This window comes from Aethalodelphis obliquidens, unplaced genomic scaffold (assembly GCF_003676395.1).
Source record: "Aethalodelphis obliquidens isolate GAN/ISIS:26980383/991018 unplaced genomic scaffold, ASM367639v1 scaffold4, whole genome shotgun sequence".
Taxonomy (NCBI): Eukaryota; Metazoa; Chordata; class Mammalia; order Artiodactyla; family Delphinidae; genus Aethalodelphis; species Aethalodelphis obliquidens.
This window is the reverse complement of record NW_020837948.1, coordinates 19634574-19651932: the sequence shown is the minus strand read 5'-3', so window position 1 is coordinate 19651932 and position 17359 is coordinate 19634574. Positions and strand designations below refer to the sequence as shown.

At 34.8% G+C, this 17359-nt stretch overlaps 1 protein-coding gene across 4 annotated transcripts in view; it reads left to right on the top strand.

Moving 5' to 3' along the window:
• The window catches only part of DMXL1 (Dmx like 1), a 133353-nt gene that overhangs the window by 27535 nt on the left and 88459 nt on the right, over positions 1 to 17359 (top strand). For all 4 annotated transcript variants that reach the window (XM_027099571.1, XM_027099563.1, XM_027099578.1 and 1 more), the window contains exons 4-9: positions 290 to 368; positions 4862 to 4994; positions 9722 to 9788; positions 11062 to 11240; positions 15354 to 15543; positions 17087 to 17255. In XM_027099571.1, the coding sequence (XP_026955372.1) occupies positions 290 to 368; positions 4862 to 4994; positions 9722 to 9788; positions 11062 to 11240; positions 15354 to 15543; positions 17087 to 17255 (817 nt within the window). The remainder of the gene's footprint in view (positions 1 to 289; positions 369 to 4861; positions 4995 to 9721; positions 9789 to 11061; positions 11241 to 15353; positions 15544 to 17086; positions 17256 to 17359) is intronic.

Genomic DNA, 17359 nt, shown 5'->3' with positions numbered 1-17359 from the left:
GGTTAATATATATGTTGTCCTAGTTGGCAGATACTTACTGGTTGTTTAAATATACTAAAGACAGGCTTTTGGACTTACAGGAATGGATGTTCTCTCACTGATCTCCTCCATCACATATTCCTTATTTTTCTTGACAAGCTGAACATTTTATTCTCTTTAAGTATGACTACATGGTCAATTATACCTAAAAAAAATGAGTACATGTATTGTTAAAAATAATTAGTGTCAGTATATACGTTTGACAGAAAAGATGCCAATAATTATTGACTAAATGACTTTTTAATTTTAGGAATTATATAGTCAGTGGCAGAAAAGTGGCCAATTTTTTCTGGACTCAATAGCACACAATATAACTTGGGATCCTGCAGGTAAGAATACAAGAAGAATTAACTGAAGTGAAATAACACTTGTCTAGGCTATTGCTTTTTTTCTTACTTTCATGTATTTCAGTTCTGCTTTGTGTGAAATGGTGGGGAACACAAAAGTAAGTAAAACAGGTTGTGCTATTTTAGAGCTTATACTGAAATGAGGAAAATATGCACCATAATAGTGTCCAGCTATTGTAGGAATACCTGTTGTTTTGGGAAGGAGACACTAATTCTTTGTGGGGAATCAAAGTTCCATTGCAGAGGAGCCTTTTGCCATGAGAGTAGATAGATTTTGACAGTGAGGGTGGGAATAGGTTGAAGAAGGAAAAAAGAAGTGAATTCTAAGAAGAGATAATGTGTATATGTATCAGTTATCTATTTCTGCATTAGAAAATCATCCTAAAGTCATTTTTACCAATTTACCAGAGTGAGCAAAGAGGAACAAAGAAAGAAAGCATAAGATATATTCTAGTAATGGTTAGTACTTCATTGAGGCTGGAGTGAGTCTGGTGATGAGATAAGAATACAGCATATATGGAAAGCCTTTACAGTCATGTGAAGAATTAAAGAATTTTAATTTAATTCCTTTTAATTGTATAAAATGTATAGGTTTTTGAAAATGGCTAGTGACAGGCTAAGATTTATGGTTTTGCCAGATTTTTCTGGTAGCAGTAACTTAGAATGATCAGACACAAGAGGAACAGGAAGATAAATACTGTATTATCTATAATTACCTTTGGAAAGTGTGCATTCACAGTAGTCTGAAAGAGAAATAAGAACTTATTTCAGTGCCTTTATCATAGTAGGTGTTCAATTAATATGGCGTGACTAATGAAAGGAATACATGGATATGAAATGCATTTAGGTAGTTGAATTGACATTACTTGACAACTGGATTTCACATTATTCTGAGGGTATCTTTGATCACAAGAAGAGTGATATGTAGGAGTTAGAGATAGTGGAACATAAATTTTATTTGGATGTATGGAATTTGAGATGCTTGCATATCCTATAGCAGTATTCATTAGATTGTTAGAAATTTGAATCTAAATTTATGAAAGAAGTTATCTTTGGAGCATAGAACTAGAAGTCATCAGTTAAGATAGATAAGATAAATTTTAATATAGTAGATAAAATGGCTGAGAAAAAATGTTAATTTAGAATACGAAGTTCAGAACCTTGGGAAATTATTTTAGAAGGTAAAAGAGATTATCTTAGATTAAATAAAAATCACATAATGTTTTAAGATGTTTTTTCTCATGAGATTGATGCTTACTAGCTGGTAGCCTACAGGTATATTTTATGCATACAGTGAAAAGAGTAAAAATTTGTCCTGGGTTCAAATTTGGCATTTAGTACAGCACTTTGAATATAACTCTACTCTGGATAGGGTCGCTGATGTCCAGTTTATGCCTGTTTCCTTATAAGATTATTAGCAGTGTCACCTTTACTTTTACAAGTGTTCCTATTTGGATGATAAATTATATGGTTACTCTGTGATAACACTACAATTTATTACAATTATTTGTTTACCTTTTTTTTTTATTAGGCAAGGGCTTAGAATCTATTTTATTCAGTATTTTATTTATCTTTAGGGGTCCATCATATATTAAGCTCTCAATAAATGTTTACATATATGACTACAAGTTTTGTGATCATGAGCAGATTACTTAACATATCAAGAATGGTTAACTCACTTTAAATTAAGGTAATATCTATTTCACAAGATAGTTTTTTAATGATCAGATATGGTAGTATATATGAAAGTAGTTGGTACTTTCTGTAAAAAGGTATTTATGTAGGTACTTACCTATAAAAATATTGTTAGCAAGTGAACTGGCTACTTGAAGTCTCATGAATAACTGTAATAAAAACATTTATTATTTGAATTGAGTGATATTTCTTTAGTAATGACATAGTAGTTGCCTGGAATTTTTGTACCTGCAGTCTGTAAGTACTAATTCTTTAGAAGGTAGTATTGATATTGTTATTGATATTGACAGTATTAGTTCTTCTAAAATCATCATTACAGAGTAGTATTAGAAGATAACTACTTATTTTCTTAACATATCTAGTAGTGACTTGCCAGTATTTCATGACCATTATCTTTTAAATCATGATTTATTTAAAATTCACATAAAAGTTTATCATTTTTCTTTTTATAATCAAAAAGTTTAAAATTTAAGTGGTTTGGTTGAGAAATGGGTTATTACTGTAATATATATTGGGGAGCTATTATTACTTTTGTAAATGAACTTTGTAATTATTTATATAAACAGATTTAGAATATATTAAGTGAAATACTAGTATTTCGGTTTTGATGAATATTTACTTATTAGTATATGCCAGGTATTGGGATATAAAGAATATTTTTCAGATGGTGCTAGTAAACTGACTATAGTGCCTTTGTGTTGTCTCCAAACGCACTATTGCATCTTGCTTAAATCATAAGACTTACTATTTTAGACTTAATGCTTTTTTTTCCTACTTTGATATCTATACTTCTGCCTTTCTGTTCAAATCAATGTATTATGCCATACCTTACCTACTTTTGTTTCATTCCATAACTGGGATGAATTATTTTGTGTTCTATATTAATTTCTTAATCCTTCATGGGTTACCTTAGTTTCACCTTTAGTTTATGTTAAAGAAAACTTGTCAGAGGCAGTGGGCTGGAGTGGGGCGGGGTGGGATTGGGGAGAGTAGATGAAATAGGTGAAGGTACAAACTTTCAGTTATGAAATAAATAAATCCTGGGATGTAATGTATGACATAGTGACTATGCTTAATAATTCTGTATTGTGTATTTGAAAGTTGCTAAGAGAAAGTAGATCTTAAAGTTCTCATCATAAGAAAAAACATTGTAGCCATGTGTGGTGATGAATGTTAAGGAGACTTATTGTGGTGGTCATTTCACACTGTATACAAATATTGAATCATTATGTTGTAACCTGAAACTAATACAATGATACATGTCAGTTACATCTCAGTAAAAAAAAAGAAAACGTATGTATGTTGCTAAGCTAAACAGTGGAATGATAACCATATTTAAATGGAATGTCTCATTAGTATCAATACTTTCTGGGCTGTTTTTATCTGTCTATAGGACTTTCCACCTAGTTGCTATTATTTATTGAGCTTCTGCTAAGTGCCTAGCCTGTGCTAGATATGTAATACATATTATAGCTAATTCTTAAAACAGCTCTACACAAACTTCTAATTTTATAGGTGAGAAAATTGAGACTCAGAGGTTGCCCAACTCGATCAAATTCACATAGCTGATTGAGTAACTTATTTGGGATTTAGACACAAGGATTTCTGATCTAAAGTCAGTGTTTTGCCACAGACTCACTTTTTAAATAAAGTGATCTTTCCAGAGAGATAGAATGCCTTATTTATTGTCAGCTTTTTGGCCAAAATTGTACTGCCTTTATTTTCTTTGATAGCACAATCTTCCACTCAATTCCCCAAGTCATAAAGTTGGAATCTCTCCTTGAAACCTCTTGTATCTCTCTGTTTTTTACTTGGTGTCATGCCATGAAAATTCTGTTCTTTTTTTTGAAATGACTTTTAAATCCATGCTTATTACTTTAATATTTGATTCAGATCCTCATGATTTCCCATCTGTATTTATTATAGTCATTTAACCAGATTTCCCAGCGTCTTACATTTTTCCTAATCTTGCCTATCTCTAGAGTTATAAAGAATCATAATTTACCCTTCTTTGTTTACTGGAGTTTTTGAAAGTATGGTGAAAATTATGGATTATCTCTCTAGAAAAATGCACAAAGTATACCTATAACTTTTGCATGTATGTCATTGGAAGGAGGTTTATGGGCATCTTACATCCATCTGTTGACAGCCCCTCCCAGTTGAGACCCCTTGTTCTAAAATACAGATACACTTATGTAAACTACACCCCCCCTAAATAAAACCTTTAACTTCCAGCTACCTATAACAAACTCTGAACTCTTTATGAACCTCAAAAATGCTTCACAATATGATCCCTTTTTTCCAAACTTATTTCTTTTTCTAAGTCTACTACGTACCTTATCCCTTAACTATAATGAGATTATGAGGCATTCTCTGGAATATATTTGAACTTGCATGTTTTCATGCTTCTGTTCATAATATTTCTCTACTGGAATGTGAACCCATCATGAAAAAGGACAGTCTTTCATTTCTTATTGTATTGCCAGTGCCTAGCACAGTGCCTGTTACAAAGAAGATGCTCATTAAATGTTTGTTGGATGAGAGATGATAAGATCTGTTCCCTTTTTTGTCTTAAGTTTCTTCAACAAAGTTAAAATATAGCCTTACTCCCCCCATACCCCAAATCTCTTTTTGTTATTTGACTTTTTTAAAAAGTTGTATTATCTTTATAGTATTATATACAACTCTTGAGCATGTACTTAACTCACTAATTAAATACCTAAATAATAATTGGTGAATGATATATATATATTATTTTTTTTGATATATATATATTTTAGGCAATCGTCTTTTAACTGGTTCTAGCTGTTTGCAACTGTGGTCCAGTGCTAACTTGGAGAAATCAGCTGAAGATGAAAATCCAGATAAAACAGATCTTAACTTTGGGGATTGGAGATGCATTTGGCATTGCAAGTAAGCAATTAATTAGGGGATTAAACCAATAAACCTGTTCCATGTGGTCTTATATTATAAATGCATTTTAGTTGGTGTAAAACCATACTAACATAAAAAGTATTGATTTTGACATGCCTTTTCTTATATACAGAGGATTCACCATTTCCCATGTTCTGCAGACCCTTTTTTACTTTTTTTAAATTGTTGAATAAAACAACTAGGAAGAAACATAGAAATGTGTTAGGCCTATATGAAGATAGTTAAATAAGAACTTGCTAAATTATACAAAAGGAGACAGAGACACCTGTCATGATTTTGAATGGAAATTTTCCTATTGTGAAGAAGTATATTTTTCCCAGACTAATCTGTATGTTGAACATCATCCTTATCAAAATCTCATTGGAATTTCTACTTTTGAGCATAGTTCAAATTTTATTTAAAAGGACAAATATGGGAAAATCAGGAAAATCCTGAAAGAAGAAAAGAATGAAGATATACAGTATAGTAAAATGAATTCTAAAGCTACAACTGGTCAAGCAGTTTGTTGTTGATACAGGAACAGATAGATTAGGGTCCAGGGTTAGACCCAATTATACATGGAGATTCAGTATATAAGGTGGCATTTTACATCAGTGGGGCAACTTGCTAGCTCTGTGGTGGAGAAAATGACGTTAGAATCTCTTTCATACTTGGCACCAAAATAAATTTCAAAGGAAGAAGAAGCAATATCTATACAATGAAAAAATTTTAGAAGAAAATATCGGTGAATTGTCATAGTTTAATACTACCATGTCCAGTATGATAGCCTCATTTCACTTGAGCCCTTGAAATATGGCTAGACTTAACTGAGATGTCCTAAAAGTATGAAATGAACACTAGATTTCAAAAACTTTGCACAAAGAAAAAAATGTAAAACTCTTATTAAATTTTAATTGATTACACATTAAAATAATATTTTTGATATATTGGATTAAATAAAATATACTTAATTTTACCTGTTTCCTTTTACTTTTTTAAATGTCACTACTAGGAAATTAAAAATTACATATTGGGCTAACATTTATCATTTGTGTTCTATCACTGTTGGATGAGAAGTGCTATTTTAGAGTTATGGAAAAAATTTCTAAGTATGACACCAAAAGTAGAAACTGAAAGGAAAGAAAAGGAAAAAATTAATAGTTTTGTGTATCAATAAAAAATTTCTGTAAAGCAAAAAGACCATAAGGAAAAGAACCAAAAACTTGTTGGGAAATATGTGCAATTTTGGGTTAATGCCTTTTTTAAAAGGAGGTCTTAAAAATTAACTAGAAAATAACATATCTCAAAAGTAAACAAAAATGGACAATGAAGAGAAATTTTTTTTGAGAAAAATTTTAAACAGTAGTACATATGAGTAATGAGCATATTAAGAGTTGATTGACTTCACTCAAAATCATAAAGAAGAGAATGAATAATACCTATTACGAGTGAGTGGAGGAAAGGTATTCTTATATACTCTTAATAAGGGCATACAATTGGTATCATCTTTCTAGAGATCAATTTGGAAGTATGAATCAACAGGCTTAATTTTTCTTATGCCGTTTAGATAGCAAGTCCAAGTTTCTTTCATTCATTCAACAGATATTTGTTGAGTGCTTATCATGTTCCAGACAGTGGTAAAAGCGCTTAGATATAGCTGTGAACACATAGGGGGAGATAGACAATACACCAGTAAATCAGTATGACAGGATGTTAGGAATGGCATTCTTCCTGAGTCAGTTTTACATATTTTTAAAATTCTTATTTTATTTTTTAAAATTTTTGCTGTGTTGAGTCTTCGTTGCTGCGTGCGGGCTTTCTCTAATTACGGCGAGCGGGGGCTAGTCTTCGTTGCAGTGCACTGGCTTCTCATTGTGGTGGCTTCTCTTGTTGCGGAGCACGGGCTCTAGGCGTGCAGGCTTCAGTAGTTGTGGCTCGCAGGCTCTAGAGCACAGGCTCAGCAGTTGTGGTGCACGGGCTTAGTTGCATGTGGGATCCTCCCAGACCAGGGCTTGAACCCGTGTCCCCTGCACTGGCAGGTGGATTCTTAACTACTGCGCCACCCGGGAAGTCCTCTGAGTCAGTTTCATATGAAGCAGTAAAGGGTACAAATCAGATACCAAAGTCAGAGTAAGGCAGACCTCCTATATGTATAGAATATACAAAGGAGATTTCAAAGGAGCTGGTTCTGTGTTATTTTGCACCCCCTCAGCCAGATCATGGGTGTTAAAAAGGGTTTACATGTAGAGAGGAAATAAGATTTTGCAAAGATAGTTCTTTAGAAAGAGCTGATGGGGGAGAGAAGAACAAAGAAGTGCTATAGTGCCTTCACTGCAGATCTAGTAAGGGGATTCCTTGGGTTGAACTGAGAATTTGAAATGTATTTCTTGCATTTGGGAGAGGGGAAGGATATTAAGTTAAATCATAATCAGAGTTATACAGTGGGAACTTGGACTAGACATACTAATTGTTTATTTGAGGTGGTTTGTTATTTAAGTAAGCAATAAAGCCTTGGACTAGAAACTATGCCAGTTTTATTTTAGAATCAACTGAAGATTACACTAACTGGAATACATTTCAAAGTTGGGTTTGATCATACATTTGTGGTGCATTTAGAACACTGCTAATACCTGTTAGATGAGGACCAGTAGGTACGATAGAGAATAATTAAGTAGGGTAGGGGGAAGAAGAGTAGAGGTGACATTTGAGTATAGACCTGAAGGAAGTGAGTGAGTAAGCTATGTGTGTGTACCTTCTGGTGAAGAACGTTGTAGGAGGAGGGAACTAGTGCAAGGCTCTGAGGTAAAAGTGTATGTTACCTTGTGGCTGGAGTAAAGTGAACAAAGTGAGGAGTAATAGGGGAGTCAGGAGTCAGCTTATAGGTTATTGTGAAGCTTTTGCCTTTTATTTTGAGTGAGTTGGGAAGGCCTTGGGGGTTTTAAGCAGAGGGTGTGTTGAGATCTAGTGGATTGGCCAAAAAGTTCGTTCGGCTAGTGAATACGTTCAATAAAGTTCTTCGTGAAAATGAAAAATGTCTCTTATTTTTACTTAAAACCAAACGAACTTTCTGGCCAACCCAGTAATTCTCTTTTAAAAGAACTGCTTTAGCTACTGTTTTAAGAAAAGACTGTAGGGGCAACAAGGTCACAATCATGGAGACCAGACTTTTAATTATTTGTTTTAAAGATGTCCTTAGGATTAACCAGATGCATAAAAATGTGTGTGCAAAAATGTTCATTGTACTACTTAATGTTCATGACATATTTTAAAATAAATATTACAAAGCAGATTGTAAATATGGCATCAGTTTCCATCTCCTTCCCCACACCCTTCCACAGAAAGTAGATGGAGAGGGAATATGGAAGAGGTCTGGAAGTCAGTGTATTAAAATGTTAACAGTGATTTTGCATGAGAATGAGTGTTGTGGTATTGGTGAAGCTATGGATGATTTTATTTTCTTCCTTTCACCCATTTGTATCAATATTTTCTCTTATGTATTTGTAACATTTAAAATCAGGGAAGGGACTTCCCTGGTGGTCCAGTGGTTAAGACTCTGCGCTCCCAATGCAGGGCAGCTAGGTTCGATCCCTGGTCGGGGAACTAGATCCCACATGCCGCTATTAGGAGCCCGCATGCCGCAACTAAAAGATTCCGAGTGCCACAACTAAAGATCCTGCACGCAGCAACGAAGATCCTGCGTGCCGCAGTAAGACCCGGCACAGCCAAACAAACAAATAAGCAAACAAATATTTTTTAGAAATCGGGGGGAAAAAGTTATTTTTATTTGGAATGAAATGTGACAAAATATCTCTTTGGCCTGCTTTACAAATAAATTTAGGATGAATCTATCTAAGCATGAACTTGGGTAAAGAAAAGGAAAGCAATCACAGTGAGAAGTGTCTTGAGATTAGTATATACAGGTAGCCAGAAGGGAAGGTGATGAAGGGAAATGAGCCAAAACTCCTTGGAGAAGAAAAGACAACTATGTACCAAGTATGTTGGTGAACTTGGAAGGCCGAATCCATGATAGTTGCAAGTCTCCCATTAACCCATACATAATCTTTAATTATGCAAATGCTGCCTTAAGGCAGAATTCATTTTAAAATACTGATTTACTGTCCTTGTAAATGTATGCTGGAATATAAGTATCTATGGCTCCGGAAATTAGGTTTCCAGATTAAAAAATGAAACCTTTCTTTCTCACATCCTAAGGGAATGAGACCTATGGCTCTTTTGTCTTAAGCTTTGAAGACTGACAAGTCAGGGCTTCCCTGGTGGCGCAGTGGTTGAGAGTCTGCCTTCCGATGCAGGGGACACGGGTTCGTGCCCCAGTCCGGGAAGATCCCACAAGCCGCGGAGCGGCTAGGCCTGTGAGCTATGGCTGCTGAGCCTGCTCGTCCGGAGCCTGTGCTCCGCAACGGGAGAGGCCACAACACTGAGAGGCCCGCGTACCGCAAAAAAAAAAAAAAAGACTGACAAGTCATTCCTTACATGATTCTTATGCATGGATATTTTTACATAAAAAATAATTTTTATATTTAATATTAAGTTTTCTATTTTTTAATTTATTTTATATTTATGAGATATACTTATAAGCGAGTGTGAAACTTGTTTTATCACAAAATTTTCTATTTGAAGCAAATTGCTGAATATAGTTTAGAGAAGTAATGTTGCATTCTCTTATTTAATTTTCCTTGAAAATTATTTCTTGTCTGTTTAATTTACAGAACTGCTTCCCAAGTTCATTTAATGAAGTTTTCACCAGATGGAGAATTTTTTGCCACTGCTGGGAAGGTAATTTGTAAAAATACTATTGTCAAGTTGTGTTTATGGTATAGTTTGAAATGTCAAAAAAAATTAGCTGGCTTCATTAAGTTGAAAACATTTTCTGTTAAAAATGTTAAGTAGCAAAAATTGGCTAAATATAGTGTTAAAGGCAGTATGGTATAATTGAAACAACGTAGATCAAAGGTAGATCTGGGTATAAATTTGCCATTTACCAACTGTTTGATCTTGGGCAAGTAGTTACTCTCTTTGAGCCTTGGTTTTCTCATGTATAAACTGAGGATGATAGTACCCACCTCATAGGTTGTTGATCATCAGATTAGTTTAGACAGTGTATGTAAAGTGACTGGCACAGAGTCATGGATGAAGTATACTGTCAATAATCAACTATAACTACTGTTTATGTTATCTTTTAGCTGACAGCTATATTAGGCTGTATTTACAGTAAAAGAATTTACAGACTTTCTAGAAGGAGATTTGTAACTTTTCTTTGTTATTACCTGTTTATTTTAGAATAATGTATTCCCTTGAAATTATTTTATTTTTAATCATTGGTTCACAGAGCACTTTACATACAACTAATAGTCTGAAGTTATTGTTCCCATGGCTCAAAACCTGCAGACTAAGAATATGAGATATACCTTAAACCCTCAGTGAGGTTTTTTTAGGATAAAAGTAGAGCTGTTTAATCTAATTGACTTTACAGTCAGCTTTGGGAATGCAATTAATAGCTTAAGAACAGAACCTGGTACGTGCTAGTCTCTCTTGTTCTTGCTTTCCTTCTCAAATTAGGAGATGCAATTTTGATTGTGCTTAGAATATTTTACATAGTAGTAGTTGCTAACTAGTTATCATCAACATTTTCTTTGAACATTCACATGGTAATTTTTAAAAACTGTGTTTTCAAAAATCACCAGTCTTTTGAAGTCTGCTAATGCTTTCTTATTTGGTATTTGGCTAAGTGGGCACGTGAAGCCCTAACTTCATCTTTAGGTCTTTCCTAAATGACTTTATTTTCCATACCAAATGGTAACTAGCATTTTCCTTGAACCAACCCTTGCAAAATACACACATCCACACACATTAATTCTTAAAGAACAGTTAAGGAATGCTAGTAGAAAAGTATCAGAATCAGAGATTTTCTTCCTAATTTCTCCATGCCCAACTCCTCTTCACATCCCTAAGTTCCTTTAATTGGGGAGAAAAATCTTACTTTTGGTATTTGACTTAACCTTTAATTTAATTCTGATCTGGATGTTTTTTGTGTTTTTTTTCCCCTTAGGATGACTGTCTTTTAAAGGTATGGTATAATGTAGAAAACTGGCGGACATCTGTTACCTCTCCAGATAAAAGTTCAGAAAAACAATCCCAAGGAGAAATTGACTTTTCTTTTGTATATCTGGCCCATCCTCGAGCTGTAAATGGATTTTCCTGGCGTAAAACAAGCAAATATATGCCTAGGTCAGTGGATTAGTCATTTTTCCCATGTATTAAGAGAACATCATCTTTGTGACTTTGACTGCTTTTCTCACTTTGAGAATCATTCCTTTAGGGTTTTTGCCTATGAAGATTCAAGTAATACTAGATCGTTCTTGGACTGCAAACCTCTGGCCACCGGTCAACTATGGTTGACGCTTAAGAGGAGAGCCATATGAAAGGATAATTTACCTCTAGATCAGATATCTTTAAGTGACAGAGTTGTGCATCGTTTTCTTCTCTATGTTATGTATCCAATTCTTTCATCTCTTAATCATTCTCCAAATTGCCATTTGCATCAACTTTTTCACATTTCACTCCCTTATCTTGTCCCTTCTATATCTCCTCTGGTTTCCCTTTTTTTTTTTTTAATTAAAAAAAAAAATGCTTTATTGAGAACATATACCATAAGGCCTCAAATATTTCTTTAACTGCACCCAGCATCTTTGAGGAGAAGTGCATGGGTTAATACATTATGATGCCGTAAACTAGGTATTAGTTTAACCTACACGTGCATGCACAAACACACCTGTTAGTACTTTTCTTTTTTCCTGTAGTCCTTGCAAGACTTGATAATCCTGTTGAATTTTTGCCTATATTTAGTAAGTTACAGAGCTATTGTATTACTTAAGTATAGGTAGAAATCCTTTTTGTTCCACATGGCCATTTTCAATTTGGCCACACTATGGATCAGTACAGGTTTTCCCTTATCTTTTTGTCATCTGAGATGTCTTAAGCTGATCCATGGTAGCATACCTAGATCATTTGTTGACTTTAGTTTTGCTCTTCTGAGCCAGCAGAGTATACCTAGATTTTTTAAAAATTATTTTAGACGTTTTTTAGAGCAGTTTCAGATTCACAGCAAAGCTGAAGGGAAGGTACAGAGATTTCTCACATAATCCTGTCCCCCACATATGCGCAGCCTCCCCCATTATCAACATCCTCCACCAGAGTGGTACATTTGTTACAGTTGATGCTTATTTCAACACATTATTTTCACTTAAAGTTCATAGTTTACTTTGTGGTTCACTCTTGGTGTTGTACATTCGATGGGTTTGGATAAGTGTATAATGGCATATATCCATCATCGTTATACCTAGACTTTTTTGAGCTATTTTGGAGTGCAGTAGTTACCATTCTTCCTACCTCAGTCCTACAGTCTAACAAAGCATAGGAGTAGGACACTGTAGGTACAGTGATGGTTCTTTTGTTAGAAGTATGTTTCACAGTTTTTGGGCCAAGGGAGAGTGGTGTGGGCAATCTGTATTGTTAGCAAAAGCACCTTTACTCCAGCTTCACTTTGAGAACTGTTGCTCTAGTACCTCTGAGATCATTGCCCACACGTATAAAAACGTGTTTAGAATAGAATGAGCTATGACAAATGTAAAGTAAAAATAGCTGTCATCACAAACTGTTAACCTTTTAGAACTATCACAAGATTACATTATTTCGGAGGCTGATTTCTTCTTCTATTCCAGGTATTTTCATATGCAGCCAGTTAGACCACCAGAATACTAAAAATGAGGCTTGTGAAATATTTTATCTTTTGAGAGAGGACAGTCATATCTACTCCTGACCTAGTTCACTTAGTGTTGGCAAAAGTGATCACGGTGGATACAGAGGCAGTACCTTAAACTGGGGCATTACGAATGCCCAATGACAGCAAAAAGGCATATTAAGGGGTTTTTTTTGCCCTGCTTATTTTATTTCTTATCAACTAAATTCTGCAACATAGGGAGCTGATACAGAGCTAGACTTTTCTGTTAGTTATGGCATCTTTTCAAGGTTTCCAGAATTTCATTTTTGGATCCATTTCACTAAAGAACCAGCTAATCTCCCTTAGTTCTTTTAGTTTTCATTTTTGTTTCACCAGCTGCCTGCAGATATATAGTGGGAAGGCTGACCCTTTCTCATGAGGATGAAAGAGATCCCATCAAAGACCATTATCCTTTCTGATATGGAATCTTAAAATTAAGATGCTTAACCAGATGGTAATACTTTATATAAAGGGCCTGCTGGCTTGAGAGAGAAGAATGGGGAAGTGTTTGTAATGAGCATGTACTTCTTTACAAGTTAAAAATTGTTGTATGTAGGACAGATTAGGAGGTCTGGTTATATCCCCCTAAAACGTCCAAAAGTTGGTTCTACATAACTAGTTTCAAAAGCATCTTAGCCTTTTGTTGCATCAACATAGGGCAGCTAAATAAAATAAAATTAAAAAAAAAAAGATAGGACAGCTGTTGCAGACACTTACCCATCACATGGTTGCCCATATAAGGTCATTCATTTTATATATATATATATGTGTGTATATATATATATATATTTTTTTTTTTTTTTTGGTTGGGAGGGGAGTGCTACACCTGAATATGATATGCTTATTGGAGAGAGAATAAGATACCTTGATGAAGTGAGGAAGGGGGGAGGTATTGCCTGAGCAGTGCCTCAAATACATCTGGATATTTCTTCTATGCCATGCTTATATTACCTGCCAGCTGTTTGTAAGGCGTGGCATTATTTGTAAGGCATGGTATCCTGAAGAGAGTCATGTGGGGTCGAAGCCCTGTCCATGCTTCTGAGTTTTGCAACTTCTTAGCTTGCTTTGTTGGTCTTGCCTAAGTTCTGTACCTCTCCTGATTGCTGTCTGTTCAGGCCTTTAGTCTCCTATCTTCTGCTCTTTCTTTATAAGCCTTCCCATTCTGCCATTTACTGATTGGCACTATGAACCTTGAACTTCCATATTGCCTTTTTGTATTTTCTTCTGTTTCTGTTTCTGTTTAATCTCATTGCTACTGCTTGTGTGTATTTAAATGTACTAGAGAGAAACTAAGAGAGGGAAGGAGGGGAGGAAAAGGTCAGAGGGAGATAGAGGGAAAAAGAGGGAGAAAAATGAAGGAGGAAGAGGAGGGAGAGGCATAAGGCTGGGGAAAGGAAGGAGAAACAGAGGGTTTGGAAAGGTAAGAAGAAGGAGGGGCCCTAGGAAGGGGGTAGCGGTGAGAGGTAGGAGAGGTGGAAACGGAGGGTGGGTTGGAGAACGTGAGAAGCAGAGAATTATAGGAGAAAGCAGAGGGAGAGAAGCCCAGAGTAGATGGAAAGGGGAGAAAAGTAGGGGAGTATACACAGAGGGGGAGGGGAAGGGAGGGAGGTGTTAAAACAGAGGAGGGAATCTGAAGGAGAGAGCTACCAAGACAAAGAAAGCTGTTCTCCCTTTTCTTCCCCTTTGCTATTGTTCTTAAATCAAGTAGATACGTTTGTTTTAAAAAGTGACTACTACGGAATATTTTAATTTTTTTCTTTAACTTACTGGGTTACTTGATAGAAACCTACTTACTGATTGTTCTCTTTTAATCAGATATGTTTGAATAAGTGTCTGTTAGAGGATATTGCAACTATTTTTTTTTTTTTTAAATTTCCTGGGTTATCCAGTAGAAAGGTAGTCTTAGTTAATAGGGTTTCAGCCTTTGAGCTCTTGATGCTTGTGGGGTTTATTAACATATATGTAATTGTTTTGTTATTATTTTGTGGGGTGGCAAGACAGTAAATTCACTGAAAGTCAAAAATGACTAATGAAGGAGGTGGCTAAAAAATCATGAATTTTTCTATTGCACTTGACTGCTTTTGTCATATGTTAGGCAAGGAAAGAGTAAGTGTACTGGTTACTTTAGCTTATTAGTGACAAGTGCATGTACCTTTACAGGAAGTAAAAATGAAGCATTGTGAAATAATTCAAATAAACATCCACTGAATAAATCAGAAAATTTTAATAGAAGAAGTCAGGTTTTTTCCTTGTTTATTAACTGAGCAAGTATGGTATGATTTCAGTTTTTGTTCTTTAGATGTAAGAAGAATCTTAGACTACTGAAACAGGAACTACTGAGTTCCAGGCAGAAAAGAATAGGTTAGCAAGCATTTGCTGTGATGAAATCAAATACCCAACTCAGTTGTAATGGCTTTGACTAAATACACTACATAAATGTATATTGACATTTTCTTCATTGATACCTTAGTTGTGTGCATTTAAATAATTATAGAAACATTGTAGAATGTGATACTGTGGGAAATTTATACTTTTGCCTCTAAAATCTTTTTATTCCTTAGGGCTTCTGTATGTAATGTACTGTTGACTTGCTGCAAAGATAACATATGTCGTCTTTGGGTAGAGACATTTTTACCAAATGATTGTTTGCTCTATGGAGGTGACTGCAGCCATTGGACTGAACCAATTAATTTAACAAATAACTTCAAGAGAAATGCTTCCAGTAAAGAACGAGTTCAGAATGCTTTAGATGTGAGTGTTTTTGTTAGATGTTATTTCCTACAAGTTTTAAAATCTTTCGTACATGGCCTTTTTTGTAACATTCATCTTAATTAATATTCAAAGTCATGGATAGTTATGAAAAAACATATATGTCTTAGGAAAACAGTTCTGAGAAGATTTTCGGGTGTTTTTGGGTTCAACAAGTTTTCTTAAGGATTTTGCCTAGCATAAAACTGCCTATAATTACAAAGTTAACCTTAGGTTAACTGATGATAACAAAAGGATGATTATACTTGACTTAGCTAAAATAATGTAAATTAAGATCTGAGAATGCAAAGATTTGACTGTAAAAATCATTTATTATTTTTCTTTCTTTAGAGCTTGGGGTGTTCGTCCTGTCATAATTACAGGAATGATTAGAGTAGTTTATCAGATTCTGTTCTACATTTGTTATCTTCCAAATCTCCAAGAACTTGAATTATTTACCTTACTAATTACTATAGTATGGAAAGTAAAAGCCAGTTTTTGGTGTTGGGGGTAATTCAACATAGACTAGTTAACACAGATTCTTCTTATTATTTTCTTAATATTGAAAACAAGAAAGTGACCTAAAAATGATTTATCTTTGAATGTTTTGTATGAATATGGAACCACTATTTCTCAAATTTAGATAGTATTCTAGTGACACAGAATATCATTAAGTATATATTGTGTAGAGACTCAACCACTGATAGAATGGTTATGTGTAGTAATAGTTGAAAGAAGTCCTTGACTAGGAATCTGAAGACCTTTGTTTCACTTTTAGATGACCTTGTGTTCTCTATAAACTATTTTATCATATGAAAGATGAGAATAACAATATTTGCATTGTCTGCTTTATGGGTCAAATGAGATGATCTCTGTGAAAGTGCTTTGCAAACTATGAAATATCATCCTAATGTATCATGGTAGTTTTATTCAGTGCTTTGTGGTCATAGGAAGTAAACTGAGGATACGAAGAGAACAGTATACATAGGGACATCGTTTTCCACACACACATTGTAAACTTTTTTAAGTTTAGGAAATTAATTCTCAGAAAATATTAAATAAAAATTTAAAGTATTGTGTGATGGTTAAAAGAAGAGTCAAGCAGTTTAAGTTCCAGGCTTATTCCAGGTTTCAATTTTGCTGTACAAAAGTACTGCAAGAGGGCTTCCCTGGTGGCGCAGTGGTTGAGAGTCCGCCTGCCCATGCAGGGGACACGGGTTCGTGCCCCGGTCCGGGAAGATCCCACATGCTGTGGAGTGGCTGGGCCCGTGAGCCATGGCCGCTGAGCCTGCGCTTCCAGAGCCTGTGCTCCGCAACGGGAGAGGCCACAACAGTGAGAGGCCCGCGTACCGCAAAAATAATAAATAAATAAATAAAAAAACAAAAAAAAAAATACTGCAAGATATTTGTACATATAAACTTATCTGAAATAGGATATATGTACTATGTAACAATCATTATGTAACCTATACATATATGCTTATGACAATACAGGCATTAGTTTTACTTTGTTTTGCATTGTTTGACTTTGTTTTTATTCTCACAGGTAAATCTGAAACATTTTCGTAGAGGTCGGAGGAGATCACTTGCACTTGTAGCACATACTGGATACCTGCCACATCAGCAAGATCCTCATCACGTTCACAGGAACACTCCACTGCATGCCAATGCACTTTGCCACTTTCATATTGCAGCCAGCATCAACCCAGCCACGGGTAATAAAGCACTGTTCAGAAAATGTTTTTCAAATTGAGTAGATTGATTTTTATAACCAATAAGTTATACTTTTACTTTTTTAATAAGTAAAAAATTGTAGGTG